The sequence below is a fragment of the Telmatherina bonti genome, assembly GCF_933228915.1.
Source record: "Telmatherina bonti genome assembly, chromosome: 13".
Taxonomy (NCBI): Eukaryota; Metazoa; Chordata; class Actinopteri; order Atheriniformes; family Telmatherinidae; genus Telmatherina; species Telmatherina bonti.
Genome location: NC_136611.1, coordinates 10,794,483 through 10,810,582, shown reverse-complemented (window position 1 = coordinate 10,810,582; position 16,100 = coordinate 10,794,483). Strand labels below are relative to the sequence as shown.

The following is a 16,100-nucleotide window of genomic DNA, read 5'->3' as shown; positions in this document are numbered from 1 at the left end:
ATACAGCAGTAATATAAACTGATAAAACATTTATATTAAAATAAAGATGTATGCCCTGTGATTTAACCCTTTATAGGGCACTCAATGAAATACCTTCAAGTAGAAATTTTAACCTAAAATTGTCCTTCTGGTATGAACCAAGACCTCCATTCTGTTGTTACATTAATATATATATATATATATATACATATATATATATATATATATATATATATATATATATATATATATATATATATATATATATATATATATATATATATATGTATATATAGTTTTATGCTGAATATGAAAGAAAACAAAGTGATCAAAAATAGTCACTTGCCCTATAAAAGGTTAAACACAGCCCTAGATTTTTATTATTCCCATGAAAAGCTTTTTTCTTATTTTATCAGCTTGAAGCAATTGAAGCAAAAACAAAAATCTAAATTGCGATCAAGGGGTGGGGTCTACGCCATTGTCTTTCATCGGGCCCAAAATTCCTGGCGGTGCCCCTGCTCATAGAGAATGTGTGTGAACCTAACATGGTTAAATAGTGTACCAGAAATTAGACATAGCCCACCTACCAATGAAGTGACTTGTCCATTTCTCTTTATTAAACAATATGTTTAAAACAGTTTCATATAAACATCCAGAGGCTTTCTGAAGGTTTTACAGTGGACATTCGCTCTTTGTTCGCTCATTTCACTATTTCCACTGGATTGTGTTTCTTTAATGCCACTTATACTGACCTTTCCATCAATAAAGCATCAAAAACCAAATGAAAGAGAAAAGCCAGTGCTTTATCTTTACAAAACTCACAACTTAGGAAAGAAAGTAATTAAAATTTATCTTAAGGCACTTTGTTAGTAGCAGCCTGTCACAAAGAAGACGTAAAAAAGGTCAAACATGATCGAGTGAAAAACTGGGCAAGTGGAGGACAAAAGAAGAATTAAGGGCTAAATTAAAAGTAATCCGATGAAAAGTCCTTATATGTTGTGTGCAAATGTTTAGGAATACAATAAAGACCTAAAATATATGGACTGTCAGCTGATCCATCTTCTGTTCACTGAAGTCAATGTCATCACCATCATCATCATCAGTTATGGTCTTGAAAGCCATTTTTGAGGAAGGGAAACATGGAGGGGAAAAAGATTTATGCCAGTTCCTACAAGCACTGGACTGAGTATCAGTGGCAGCATGTCTGATGCCGTGATGAACCTTCTCAGGAGGCTGAACCTTTAGGAAATGAGGTTTTATTTTTGATGCTCTGTCTTCACCATTGTTTAAAAGAAAAGCTCTACGTAGAATGGCCATTAATTGGTTAACTCTGATGAGTTTTTTATATCAATGCATTGAGATCCATTAGTATCAAGTGTGTTTTGTGAGTTATCAGAGACAAGTGTAACTCTATGTACATCATGTTACATTGACATGTGTTTGGAGTGTGGAAAATATATAAGGCTCTTAAGACAGAATTGCTTTGCCTTTGTGAAAAACAATGTAAATTGATGGGGGAAAGTTGTATTTGTATTCTAATCTGTGTTGGACACTGAGGAGAGGAGGGACACTGATGACTAAGAGGCCACAAGAGGATGAAATGCAGTTTGTCACACACGGCTAACTCTTTAATGATGCCCAACTTGGCTGGCAAGAATAAAGAAAAATACAAACAAAGGTGGATAAAGCAGAAGTCCTCTCTCCTCTTACTGCAACTGTTCATACAGAGCACTGTCAATTGTCTTGTACATGAAATATGCTATATGAACTAACCTGCTTTGTCTTGCAACTTAATGGCTAAATTAGTTTGTGTGAAAAAATCTCTCCAGAAATCCAAACGATCTTTTCCTGTCGGTTAGAATTGTGAAAGAGCATGATGCGTAATGCCGTCTGAGTCATCTCTGAATAATCTAATACAAAGACAAAACATGTTTGTGAGAAGAACACACAAGTTTATTAGTGACACATATTCAAACTATTTGTGTGTGTGGTAACTTGTTTCCTGTTGTGTCAGCTTCACCATGGTGCATATAATTGTTAAACTTTCTCATTTGCTACTTGCTACTTGCATGGTGTTTCAGGTAAGATATTCTCTGCACATGGAAACATAACACTTACCAGATTAAACTCAATTTAAATTCAGAAAACAAGGCTAGAGGTTTACTGGTTTAACTAAAGGTATGGATGAAGTTTGATTGGTTTTCTCTGAGGGGTCTGAAGTTTCAAGGCTGGAAAAAGGAGAATTAGTGAGGGGCTTCTGTCTGGGAATGGGAGTGATCTAAACTGACCTACTGAGAACTGAATAATGAGAGAGATGGATGGATGGATGGATGGATGGATAGATGGATGGATGGATAGAAGGCAAAAAAGGAAAATAAATGGATGAGGAAGGACAGATGAGGACAGGAAACGTGTAGAGAATTATAATAATAAGGAAGGCTCATTAGGTGGTTAGAGGTGTGACTGAGGTGTGACATAATTTCTCACATACAGTTATTATGCTCAGTAAAAACCTTTTTGAGATGTGAAACAATCTGGAAGCAGACTCTACTCAGCTCATGTGCTTCCCGGGATCCAGCTGTCTCCACTTTTGGATGTTTAGTATCCAGATGTTGTAGCAAACCTCATGGCACCTACTTATACAATACAAAGAGTACTATCCGCACAAGTCTGTCAGTATCAGATACTAATTTTGACATCTTATAGCTTTTAGATGGCAACTCTGTGCCTATTTTTAGGCCTTTGCTAAAAGAAAAAAAGCACAACCATAATGAAATAAGGATATCTCTGCAACAGCAGGATAATTTTTTTGAGTCATAGTAAAGGAAATACTTGTGTGTAAAAGTCAGTGTATCTGCTGCTGAAGAAGACTAACCTTTTGATGGCACATATCATACATCAGATGAAGCTCTTAACTTCTATTAAATCACACCATGAGTGAACATTATCTCTGCAAAGGGCAAAGTTGACAAAGTGAAGCAGAACTAAATTAGAGAAGTTCTGGTGCCCAAAGCTTTGGTCAGGTCTTAGCAATTGAGTTAGAGGGGTGGTCTATGTGGAACCAGCCTCTGACTGGACACTGCCTGAAACAATGTAGCAGTGCTAATTTAGTTATGTGGTAGAGCCAGATTAAGTTTCAAGATTATGTGTCATATTTAGTTTTCAGTGAATGTTTTGGGACGACATATAAACTCAAGATTATCTCAAATAAAGAAAATAAACAATGAAGAATGCTTTAAAAGTACCTTAGTATCATTTACATAGTCCCAACTAAGCTACTGGATAAAAATGTGGAGAAATAAAGTCTGTTGATAGTTTGATATTATATAAGAAGATGGAATAATGAAGATGGAATACAGTATTGATATAGTTATGCGATTGGAAGATGGTCACCAGAAAATTGCTTGTAGGCTTTCCAGTAGTCAATCTAGGCGTGCACAGGTTTATCTATCTGGTTTTGCAGTCTCAGGCAACTGTTCTGTCAATCAGCAGCTGGTGTTTGGCTCCTTTGGTTCCTCTGCCAATGCATTTCTGTGTTTCCACCATGCATTGTTCCATGTGCCCACTTACATCATGATATGATGCCTGGCAGGAGCTTCCATGTCGTGGAGAGGCAGGCTATTGGCCGGTAGTTGGATGGGACTGATCCCTTGTAGGGGTCTTTCAGTACCAGGACTGTTCGTCCCTTGGTCAGCTGTTCAGGTTGAGTCCCATGGATCATATCAGGGCCAGGCGCTGACCAGTTCTTCATACTTGAGAGTCCGTGCTGGATATCTTCCACCATGATGGCAAGTGGGACTTGTTCAGAGAGGGAGTTGTGGTCTGCTTTGAGGTCTTTTAACCACTGTGCTTCACTGTTATGCGATGCCTCCTTCTCCCATATTCCTTTCCTGTATTGTTCTGTCTCCAACCTTGGTGGGTCAGCTTGTGTGGTATTACCCACCACTGGGAGTACACTTTAGCTGGGTTAGTTGAGAACAGCCAGTTTATTCTTCTGGCCTCAACTTCTCTTGTGTATTTCTTCAGTCTCACAGCCAATTCTTGGAGTCTTTGTTTGGCAGTCTCCAGGGCGTTAGGTATGGACATCTGGCTGTACCTCTCTGGCACCTCTTTGTGGTTGTGCCCTTCTGGAGTTCTGACAGTTGACTAACTGCCCTTCAAGTTGCCTTGATTTTGGTTTCTAACCTCCTCTTCCATGGTGCCTCCTTCTTGCCCTTGATGTTATGTCGGCCAAGTTTCTCCAGGACCACTGTTGATGTACTGTATATCAGCTCACTGGTTTCAGTGATGGTCACAATAGGGATTGTACTTATTGCTGCATTCACAACCAGAAGGCTTTCTGGTACATCACTAATTTTCGCCAGTGGGTGCCAGGGGTGGCTCAATCTCATCATGGCTATGATGCAGTCTCTGAGGCTGATTATTCCCTCACTTATCTCTATCTCTGGAGCTTGGTACCCAGTCTCAGTGGGGGAGATGATGTTATCTCCCCCATACCTTTCCCCCTAGTGGTCCCCATTGCAGTATTAGTGTGTTGCATCTCCTCAATCTCCAACTGTGATAGCAGCTGCCATTTGCAAATGTTGAAAAAAAGAAGGGAAACACGTAAACAACACAATGTAACTCCAAGTCAACCACACTTCTGTGAAATCAAACTGTCCACTTAGGAAGCAACACTGATTGACAATCAATTTCACAAGCTGTTGTGCAAAAGGAATAGACAACAGGTGGAAATTATAGGCAATTGGCAAGACACACCCAATAAAGGAGTGGTTCTGCAGGTGTTGACCACAGACCACTTCTCAGTTCCGATGCTTTCTGGCTGATGTTTTGGTCCCTTTTGAATGCCGGCGATGCTTTCACTCTAGTGGTAGTGCAGCTCATCCAGGATCCATGTGAGCTGTGGCAAGAAGGTTTGCTGTGTCTGTCAGCATAGTGTCCAGAGTATGGAGGCACTACCAGGAGACGGGCCAGTACATCAGGAGACATGGAAGAGGCCATGGGAGGGCAACAACCCAGCAGCAGGACTGCTACCCTCTTCTTTGTGCAAGGAGGAACATGAGGAGCACTGCCAGAGCCCTGCAAGATGAGCTCCAGCAGGCCACAAATGTGCATGTGTCTGCTCAAACGGTCCCCACCGATGTCCACAGGTGGGGGTTGTGCTTACAGCCCAACACAGTGCAGGACGTTTGGCATTTGCCAGAGAACACCAAGATTGGCAAATTTGCCACTGGTGTCCTGTGCTCTTCACAGTCTGGACACTCCGTGGAGAAAGTTCTGCTGCCTGCAACATCCTCCAGCATAACCGGTTTGGCAGTGGGCCAGTAATGGTGTGGGGTGGCATTTCTTTGGAGGGCCGCACAGCCCTCCATGTGCTTGCCAAAGGTAGCCTGACTGCTATTAGGTACCGAGATGAGATCCTCAGACCCCTTGTGGGACCATATGCTGGTGCTGTTGGTCCTGAGTTCCTCCTAATGCAAGACAGTGCTAGACCTCATGTGGCTGGAGTGTGTCAGCAGTACCTGCAACACAAAGGCATTGATGTTATGGACTGGCCCGCCCGTTCCCCAGACCTGAATGCAATTGAGCACATCTGGGACATCATGTCTCGCTCTATCCACGAACGTCAAGTTGCACCACAGACTGTCCAGAAGTTGGCAGATGCTTTAGTCCAGGTCTGGGAGGAGATCCCTCAGGAGAATATCCGCCGTCTCATCAGGAGCATGCCCAGGTGTTGTAGGGAGGTCATACAGGCACGTGGAGGCCACACACACTACTGAGCCTCATTTTGACTTGTTTAAAGGACATTACATCAAAGTTGGATCAGACTGTAGTGTGTTCCATTTTAATTTTGAGTAAAACTCCAAATTCAGACCTCCATGGGTTGATACATTTGATTTTCATTGATAATTTTTGTGATTTTGTTGTCAGTACATTCAACTATGGAAAGAAGAAAATATTTAAGGTAATAAAAATATTTCTTTCATCATTTATTCAGATCTACAATACATTACTTGAGTATTCGCTTTATTTTTTGGAGCTATATGTATGTATACGTATGTGTATATATTTATGGCATGCTTGCACCTCTCACTTTCTTCTCCAATAATTTGTCAGACTTTACTTCAGCTTTCCTGAAACATGATGATGCAATCAAATACACATTTTTCTCAAAATTATGGTTATAACATGTATTAGGTTGTGTTTTGAGTTGAGTATAAATTGATACATTTAACTTTTTGTCTGAATCAAAGAGAACATGCAAACAGTGTGGGAGAAAAGGCTGTGCCCGCGACAGGTCTGTGCAGCTTTTTGCTCCAGCAGCTTCATTGCTGAAGCGCTGCAGAGTGTGACCACTCTCACCAACCTCTCCAAAAAGAAAAAAAAAAAACACTGGAAGTTTTTTCTGGCACACAATATCAGGCATGGTGGATGTTCGTTTTTCCTTCAGCATGAAATGACAGAGACCCAAAGTGACTTCTTAAGAAAGATCCAGATATTTATTGTTAGGCTAAAACAAAGTAATAAGGCCAGAGGATGGCAGCAGAATTATACCGCTGGTAAAACAAAAATCAGAACTTCTTCTTTTTTTTTTTTCTTTTTTATCATTTATTTATTTAACGTGTTCCATACTGTACAGTCTTACTTATCTGACTCCTTCTTCTTTTTGCAACGGAGTCTCACTTGTTTTTTCCCAAAATTTTCCAGCAACAATGCCAAAGAACAACAGGAGTCCCAGGCTTCTGTTTGAAATAAATTTCCTCCAGCAGTCTTCTGTTTTGTTGATGTCCACCGTGTAAATCTATGAAAGAGGAAAGTTAATGTGGCATTTGAATGTAAAACTAATACTATACATCTTTTCTGTTTTGCTGTTAATGAGAGCTTTCCCGCTGAGCATGCAGATTACAGTTTACAACACCGCGTTCCCCACCTGGTGCGCCAGGTGAAAGGCCACAGCCGTCAGTGCAGAGTAGTAAGGAAGAGTCTGTTCAGCATTGACACCAGCTACCACCAGTCCCGACATCATGGCCACTGTGAAACCACTCAGCCAAAGTTTGGTTTGCTCCTGGAACTTCAGGGCAGTGGATTTGACTCCTACCTTGATGTCATCCTCTTTATCCTGGTTATTAAAAAAAGACAAGAGTTCATAGATAATTATAATAATAATAATAATAATAATAATAATAATACAATCACAAAAACTAACAGTAGCATCAGTTTTTATAAATTTAACTGTAATAAATTGACTTGTAAAACATTTAAGAAAAAATGTCATTTTACTGTTTTACTTGTACTTCACTTTTTAAGCAGCTATGATACAGATTTAATAAAAAAAACCCAAAAAACTGTGAAATAAATGTTTAAGGATTACACAATGCTGCAACATGTGGTAATGCAAAAAAAAAGCAGAATTAATTAAATTATATTGAATTTTGAATACTTAAAATGGGTTTAACTGAAAATGATATGCTTTCTTTAGTTTTATTCCTTCTATCGGTGGCTTTTTGTGCAGTATCAAAGAGGTGTGTGCACAGCTGTGTGGGAGAAAGCAGTTTGTTTGAAGACTGGACAGTTAATTTTACCAGCTGTCTAAAAAGATGGATGGAAACTGTTCATAATTTCAAGGGGATGACAATCTTTTGCAGGGGGCAGAAGAAAAATATGGTTCCAGGCCCAAAAGAACAAGCTTCGGTGTCTTCAGTCCTTCTTTTGTGTCACAAAATACCAAACTGTGATCCAGTAGGATTTTCTGTGGAAACTAAACTAAATCATATGCGTTCATCTGCAAACAGTTTATTAGTTTTAGAATCAAATCAGTGATATTGTCAGCGACTTGTGTCAGTTCACGCAATAACCACTTAAAATGTGACAAGAACCGACTGGACCGAGTTCCATGTTAGCGTGCATCGCACCCTCTTTGTCCTACCATGTGCAACAGAGATGTACAGAGCTTGCTATAGCACCTGATGCGCATATATTGTGTCGTATATCATCGTCCACATCACTCCTGAGAAGTACAGTGGGAGGCAGACGGACCAATCACAGGAACCTTTCACAGCAGACCAGCCAAGCAGAGCGCCCCAGTTAAAAGTGAGACCTGAAGAGAAGAAATGGAGGGAATCCAACTTTAGTTGTGCTAACATGAGGGGAATTTTAACTCTAAACACAGAATGCAAAATATTAACTTCTGCACAGCACATACCTAAGACAAGTTGTGGCCAATAGGTGATCCTTTTCATTAGCGGGTAGGTGATGACGAGACATAAGGACGAGGTACCCAGAGCTATGCTGTCAGGATTATAGCACCACTTTTAAGTAAACTCAGTGTTTTCTGTTGGTCATTAACGCTCAGTTCTTTTTTGCATTTTGTTTAAATAAACTTAAATCAAAGCTCAACAAATCTCCAGGCAGAGTACAACCGCTGCCTCTGCTTACCTGTAATAGTTAAGACACAAGAGAACCCCAAGTGCAAGAGAGAGTTGCCCACCCAGGAAAACAAGTGCCTGGAATCGGGAAATCTCCCCTGATGCGATGGGACGTGAGGCTGTTCTTGATACCTGCAAAAAGAGACAGGAGTGTGAGCTTCTTTATTTCATACAGCAATATATTTAGTGTTTTATTTTTCTGTCGACCTAATTCTGCCTTGGCTCAAATAAAATTATATTTTAACTCTGTGAAGTACTGTGGAGCAGGGGTTCCCAATCCTGATCCTCAAGGACTGGTGTCCTGCAGGTTTTCTAAGTGTCGCTGCTGCACCACATCTGATTCAAATAAATGTGTATTTAGCAGACATGTGCAGAGCTTGTCTGAGTCTGAGTCAGGTTTGTTTCAGCCCGAACACTTGGAAAACCTGCAGGACACCAGTCCTTGAGGACCAGGGTTGGGGATCCCTGCTGTGGAGAAGGTTGGTCTTAGTCACATCATCTAGATCAGGGTTTCCCAGCTCCGGTCCTCGGAGGCTACAATCCTGCAGGTTTTCCATATATCCCTGTTCCAAGCACTTGACTTAAAGTAATCAGTCATTGTGCTAAACTTCATTGGCTGTTCAATCCATTTAATGGAAGCCAGGTGTGTTGGAAAAAAGATACATTGAAAACTTGCAGGGCAGCGGCCCATGAAGACTGACTTTGGACACCCCGATCAAGACATATTCACTTCATACTGCACATTACATCTTGCAGTTTCCAAAGTATTTGCAATAAATATGTTTGCTCTATGGTGCATAGCCACTGACACCATTCATTAAATGGACAATGTTTTGTAACAAGTAAACAGGAATCAAAATATAATAATCTACAGTTTACTGATGTCAGTACATGAAATATGGTTTTGATTGTAAAAATATGTACAACTTCATGCTCTATTTGAATACACAGAAAAAAACAAAATAATGAACAATACTTGTTTATCAAAGTCTTTATCCCACATGTCATTGATGGTACAGCCAGCTCCCCTCATCAGTAGAGCACCTGTTCCAAATAGGGCGAGCATGCCAAGATCTGGGAGGCATCCAGGCTCTGCAGCCAGAGCGATGCTCCATGTGCACGGCAAGTACAGCAGCCATGTTCCTGCAAGACAGACCCATCAAACTGTGATATGAGATTAAGAGGTAGGATGTACAAAACATTGTCAAATACTTTAATTTTACCTGAGATCTTACTCAGAACATCAATTACGCTTGTAGGCAAAGGCGTTTGTTAAACCAGACATAACACAAAAGCCAAACATAACTTAAAAGTTTTTTTTTTTTTTTTTTTTTTTTTTTTTTTTTTTTTTAACAAGAGGACAGTAAAAGCAGCGGTAAAAATTGACTACTATTGAATTTTCTGTTGAAAATCAATTATTGAACCTTGTGACTAAATCCACATTGTTTAGGGTTTAAAAATTATTAGTTTACTATTTTATTGACTGGAAACATTGGAACAACATCAGGAATTAATATCAAAATTAATACATTTTCTAAATAACATTTGATTAAAGTAAATGAGACAGAAATTTGTGACTGTCTTCAAGAATGAATGTACAAACCAATAGGTTTGTCCAGCCTCATAAGACGGAGGTATGGTTGGACATGAGAGGGTGCGGAGTTCACAATAGCAGCAGCTGATAAACTGAAAGACCTTCTTCCAGTATGTTGTGTTACAAATATACGAGCTGGATGCTGTCTATAACAAAAATCTCCCGGCCCACTAGAAGTAAAATAAAAACCATCAACAGTCCTTCTTGCATCGTTTTGGAGGAAGCGGTTTGACAGGGTAAACAGGCAAGGATGACCGGTTCCGTGGTGAATCGTCCTCAAGACGGCCGTATTTAACCGGCTAGTCAGCTTTGCACAGAGCATCGCGTCTCTTCTTGATCACACCAGCATCTCTTCTAAATATATTTATATATTTAATCTGGGAAGAGTTTACCACGGAAGCAAAGAAGAAAATATTAACTTGTAATAAACACCACTCAGTATGAGGATAGCTTGACCGCTGTTGTGGTACGTCCGTTTTCTAGCTCCGGGGGGAAACAATGACAGTAATCATTTCCACGTGATTTTATAGCTTTATATTTCTTTCAACTATATAAAACATATAATCTGTTTAGAACAAAACATTACAGCCAGTAAATTAAACGCTTGTTAAACTCCAAGGTATCATAAAGTTGGTCCTGATGTAATCAATCTCAAAGATAATAAACAAACAAACAAATAAATAAAAGATAAATAATAATAATAATAATAATAATAATAATAATAATAATTTAAAAAAAAAAAAACAATCAAATGAAAGATACTTTATTCATCCCCGAGGGGAAATTACAGATAATAAAATCACAATAAGGTTGCCTTAATTTTTATAATGTGAAACATATCATGGGGCTTTAAAATGTTCATGATTTAATCTTTCACCATCAAAAATAAACACAGTTCCCACTCTGATATCCTTTTTATGTCATAATTGAAAAAGAGAATAAAATATGGATTATAATAATTAATAATTAAATAAAAATAATTACTTCTCATCTAATTCTTTGCAAGCCTACTAATGAGCAATTTGTGTCAATCAGGTGTGTTAAAGACTTGTTTCTCAAATGGGGGTACGTGTACCCCTGGGGGTACTTCAAGGCATTCCAGGGGGTACATGAAATTTATTTGAAAACATCCTTAAACAAAATAAAACAAATATAATATTATATAAATATTGAAAATATTTGAATAGATGTAATTGTACATTTATAAACTGAATATACATTTAGATTTACATCATTCAATTCCTCCCCAAATCCCACATTCTGGCGTAAACCCCACCCGTTACGAGCCAAATCATATCCATCAGTCACTGTCGCCTTGACAACGCAAACAATGTCAAAAGCGTAGTAGAGATTTTGCACGGTTAAAGTTTAATAAACCAAACACAAATGACAAAGTCCTGTATTTCATGTTTTTTTCTTAACCAAAAATACTTTGCAGGGGTTAGAGGGTACTTGGCTGAAAAAATATTTGAAACATATAAAACATACGGGGCTGGGCTCCCCGAGGACAGACAGATGGAATAAAACAGTAGGTGGCAGTATAGTAACGTCGGGAATGTTTTCCCCTGAAGAAGAAGAACCGAAGAAGCGTGGAGAGGAAAAGAGGGGAAAGTTGTTGCACTCGCGGGAAAAATGGCGGAAATGTGCAGTCTGTCCGTCTGGTGAACAGAAGCGAGTCAAAACATTCCCACAAACCTTTTGTCCTGTAAAAGCCTTCGTGCGTGAGTATATAATTTATTTACACCAAGTGCCTACCCTTATTTTATGTCGACCCCATCTTTGAAAACGTATTATCCGTGTGTAAACTTAAGACTGACTTTTTTTTTCCTCTGTTGAGCTTTCAGGGCTGAAAGTTGGGAGGTAGTTGTTCCATGTACTTAAACTTTGATTTTCTATGTTACACAAAGGGATTATTGTTATGTATTTTATAATTAATCATTTGTGAGGTTATTTTAAAACCATGTTTGAATAGGAAGGACATTTACACAGTAGAAACTGTGTTTATGTAATACAATAATGTGTGCCTTCATCCCTCAGGTGTTCTCCACTTGTGTTTGTTTATGTGCAGCGGTCCAATGAGACATGCAAGATGCAAAGCGGTATGCATTGTACTAAAGTAGTTTAGTCTTTGTTTTGATGGAAATATAAAGTATTTAGCATTATGTTTTAATACCTCCTTAGATTCAATGGAGCTTTCTGCCTTTGAAGACATCAAAGAAGCCAGCTTTGAAACAATCACTCCTCCATCTGTGGACAAGTCTTTCCAGTGCAGCAAGTGTATACTGGTCTTCAAGTCCAAGGTCTACCTTTTTGAGCATCTCAACAAGGTGCATGGCTTAGATGTAGAGGCTGCTCTCAAAGGGGCTGGTTTGAAATCTGCTGAGACATACAGGAACAGGAGCAGAAGCTCAGGAAAACACTTTAAATGCCAACATTGTGGCTTTAAAGCTTGTAATCTGGAAGCTTTAAATGAACACAAGACACGGTGCAAGAAAAATGAAGATCTAAATCTGAGTGGAAAGTCAATCGTCTCTGAAAACCCAGAAGTCAAAATAACTTTGCCTTCAACAAACCAGCAGAATGAAGCTTCAGAGGAGATGCCTTCAATTGTCTCTGTTATGTCTCTCTCTGAAGCTCAGTACAGATCTTGCTCACCTAAAGATCTGAAAACGTACAAGAGACCGTCACAAACCATCACCAAGTACTTTGCAGTAGAATCTAGATTAAATACGAAACCCAGGGCAGCGTTCAAAGATGAGACTGAGGGGACTCTAATTTTACAGGACTCTCCCTCAAGCTCCAGTGCTAGCAAGGATGGTGTATTTAAAGTCACTGCTACTCCCAAAATTGACATTGATAATCGTGGTGGATATTTCCGTTTTTTGCAATACGAACACTTAATTGCTGCTGACCTAGAATCCAAGCCTAAAGAACAACTTGAAGAAACTGCTCGTAACAACCTTGGCATAAAGACAAAGAACGACTCCTCAGAAGGTCCTTCGGCTAAAAAAGCAAAATCAGGAGATGAAAAGATTCTAAAAAGCAAAAGTCCATCTGAACAACCTTCAAGCAGCACAGAGTTTTCATTTGAAGTTAGTGACGAAGAAGAGAAAAGCAACGTTGATGGAGCCCCGCGAAAGCCAAAAGTTTATTTCTGTAAGCAGTGTGATTACAACAATGTGAGCTTTAGTCATGTGTCTCTTCATTATCAGAGCGAACACCCTTTCATCAGATGCAAATCCATCTACATTCACAGCCCAAGAGATCAGAGTGCAACATTTCGCTGCCTTGAGTGTCCGGTTGAGTTTGAAAGCGCAATTGACCTCAAATGGCACTACGTGGAAAATCATCCAGATGCTCCAGATGTATTTAAACTGAAATTCAGAGACCTTGACTTGGTTTTTAAATGTTTTCAATGCTCATTTACTTCCACTGACTCAAAAGCTTTGAGGCAGCATTACACGGCAATGCATCCGACATTTGAAGTGAGCAATTCTTTATTGTTTTGTAAATATTCAGTGACTCCATGCCAGGTGGAATCGCCTCTGCCGGAAACATGTGAAAAAACACCCAGTCCAGAAAGAACAGGGGAACAGTCTCCTGAAAAAGCTAATATGCCATTGAAGGAAGCCAAAGATACACCTTCGCCTCAACATCTCACCCCCAAAGGATCAGGCACATCCTTGTATAAATGCAACAAATGTGAGTTTGCCCATAAATCCGTTGTTGTTCTGCATGTGCACTACCAAAGAAACCACCCAGAAGAAGCAATGACGATACCTAAAATCAAAGAGTTGACTCGTGTTGCAACGCATTCAACATCACCGCCTGCACCTCTAAAAGAAACTTTGGAGAAAACAACAGACAAACTTGAGCTGTCACAACAAAATGTTTCTTTGTCAGTGCCAGAGTGTGAAGCAGTGGTCTCCAGTAACCAGCCAGCATCTCCAGAAACTAAAAAAGTGGAATTTGTGGAGAAAGACAGCAAAATAGCGGTTTTACCCGTACTTAAAAAGTCCAATGGGAAAGTAACTGCTGGAATGGACCGTTCGGCATGTAGTTCACAAGAACTGATGTATTGCAAGTTTTGCGATTATACAAGTAAAAGCATCAAAAGCGTTGTCGGTCATCAGTGTGCAAAACATTCAACAATTACATCAATAAGTAAGAAAGAGATCATTTTGTACAGTGCTGAGATGCGGAAAAAGATACTTAAGAGGAAATCTCGTTGTAAAATTGTCAAAGTACGGAGTAAAACAGAAGCTGACAGCGCTGTAACAGGACATGAGGCATATTTACATGCAGAAACACTGTTTTACTGCCAGGAGTGCAACTTTGCACATCTGTCTGCAAAAGGAGTACTTAATCATCAGAACAGGACGCATAAATGTATAAAATCAAACTGTGACGCTGTTGTTAAACACACAACTTTGATCCGTGATGAAATTGAAAAATCAAAATCTCTGGACAAAGGCTCCTCACCCTCTTATTTACCTCTGCCTTTCGTGAACAAAGGGGATGAGAATAAGTTTTTCTGCCATTTGTGTAACTACAGACATGGCAAGTTTGCGAAAGTAGTGTACCACTGCGGTAAAAGACATAATGTTCTTGACGTGACAGCCAGCATCCAGCAGTACAGCTCTAAAGTTCTTAAACTGGACGCGAAGTCCCCGTCAAAAACAGTTGTGAACGAAGAAGTGAAGCCAGTGAAAATGAAGCAGAAAAAAAAAGAGAAAGTTGTCAAAAACTCTTCAGGTTCAGCTCCAGCATCATTGAGCGACTTGAAATCCCCGAAGATCTTGCAGTGCTATAAATGCCCATACAGTGCTAAATATTTGTATCTTTTAAGGAATCATTTACTGAGTTCGCACCAGTCAAATCGCTCAGTCACAGATCTTTTAAGAACATATTTTCGAAAAGGGATAATCCAGGCGGGCTATCATTGTCAGTGGTGTGGTTATAGTCACAAAGATGCAGCTACAGTCTTAAAACATTACCAGGAGCAACACCCAAATCATAAGTCAAATTATGAGTATGTGAGAAGTCGGTTATATGTTGGTGCAGATGCATTGATTCCTAAAAGGAAAAGAACAAAAAAAATGCCCACTTGTCACGGGGATGCCAGTTTGGCAGAACAAAGATCAGGACAAAATGGAACAGAGATGTATCTGTGCAGAGCATGTTCTTTTAAGAGTGTCTCAGAGTCTGGTCTTGAACGCCATTATCAAGCTGTTCATCCTGGGTTGTCAAAAGAAGATGGTTCAGGTCTCCTGAATGACAAAAAGGCAAGTGCACACAGCCAAGTGGATGACCTGGATGAAATGCCTGGCATATTTGAATCCTTCCAAGCGCCTCTCGAAGATGCTGAGGAAATCATTTCATCTTCCATGGTGTTCAAGTGCACTTCTTGCCCTGCACGTTTTAATACAGAGCATGGTCTTAACACGCACTGTGGAATGAAACATATCAAAGCTGTAAATGCAAAGGAAGAACAGAAAGAAACAAAACAGCCACCACGTTTGCACGTCTTTAAGTGTCCTTATTGCACCTATGTCAATACCACCTACCAGGGAGTTCTCACTCACAGCCAGATGAAGCATCCCACCAGCGACACCATGGTGGACAGCCTTTATGTGGAAATTTCAACTCTACAAAATCAGGACAAATTCCTGAATCAAAAAGATAGTGGTGGCACTTTGAAGTTTAGTGGGTACCTGTGTAAAACCTGCCCACAAATCTGTGCAACATTGGGTAAACTGGACAAGCACAGTGAGCAGCACCTTAATGAGACCAAGTCAAGCACTGTAACAAGCAGTCTACAAAAAACAGCTCCTAAAACATCAGCTCTTAATATAATAAAAACACCTAAGGTTCTCAAGATCCAGCGATCTGCTTCTAAAACTTTGTTTTTATCTAAGAAAGCTACCGCAAAGTGTCCCCACTGTTCTTACAGCTCCAACACAAAAATCGCTCTCAAGCAACACATGTACATTCAGCACAAGGATACGGTCTCAAATGATTTTGTGTACAAGTGCGAGATTTGTCCCCAATTTTACTTCTCTAAAATTCGACTTGGGAAACATTACTCTAAGAGACACGGA

At 39.7% G+C, this 16,100-nt stretch overlaps 2 protein-coding genes across 2 annotated transcripts; one reads left to right on the top strand and one right to left on the bottom strand.

Annotated features, from left to right (window-relative positions):
• Positions 1-6,513: 6,513 nt before the first annotated feature.
• coq2 (coenzyme Q2 4-hydroxybenzoate polyprenyltransferase) lies at positions 6,514-10,446 on the bottom strand. Its single transcript, XM_079250759.1, has 7 exons — positions 10,009-10,446; positions 9,382-9,548; positions 8,416-8,537; positions 8,183-8,268; positions 7,944-8,077; positions 6,911-7,099; positions 6,514-6,781 (listed from the first exon to the last, which is right to left on the bottom strand). The coding sequence occupies exons 1-7, from the start codon at positions 10,319-10,321 to the stop codon at positions 6,626-6,628; spliced, it is 1,167 nt and encodes a 388-aa protein (XP_079106885.1). The 5' UTR covers positions 10,322-10,446; the 3' UTR covers positions 6,514-6,625.
• A 1,185-nt stretch (positions 10,447-11,631) lies between these two features.
• LOC306764190 (uncharacterized protein) lies at positions 11,632-16,018 on the top strand (the record flags this gene model as incomplete). The annotated part of the gene is made up of 4 exons (XM_079251229.1): positions 11,632-11,660; positions 12,037-12,098; positions 12,181-15,803; positions 15,953-16,018. The coding sequence occupies 4 exons, from the start codon at positions 11,632-11,634 to the stop codon at positions 16,016-16,018; spliced, it is 3,780 nt and encodes a 1,259-aa protein (XP_079107355.1).
• Between the last annotated feature and the right edge of the window lie 82 nt (positions 16,019-16,100).

What these genes read in the sequence shown, in the direction of transcription:
- coq2 (XM_079250759.1), bottom strand. Translation starts at nt 10,321, where the DNA reads ATGCTCTGTGCAAAGCTGACTAGCCGGTTAAATACGGCCGTCTTGAGG. An exon ending in GAGGCTGGACAAACCTATTG is followed by an intron (nt 9,549 to 10,008) that starts GTTTGTACATTC and finishes TCTGTCTTGCAG; the next exon opens with GAACATGGCTGCTGTACTTG. An exon ending in ATAAAGACTTTGATAAACAA is followed by an intron (nt 8,538 to 9,381) that starts GTATTGTTCATT and finishes CTCTTTTTGCAG; the next exon opens with GTATCAAGAACAGCCTCACG.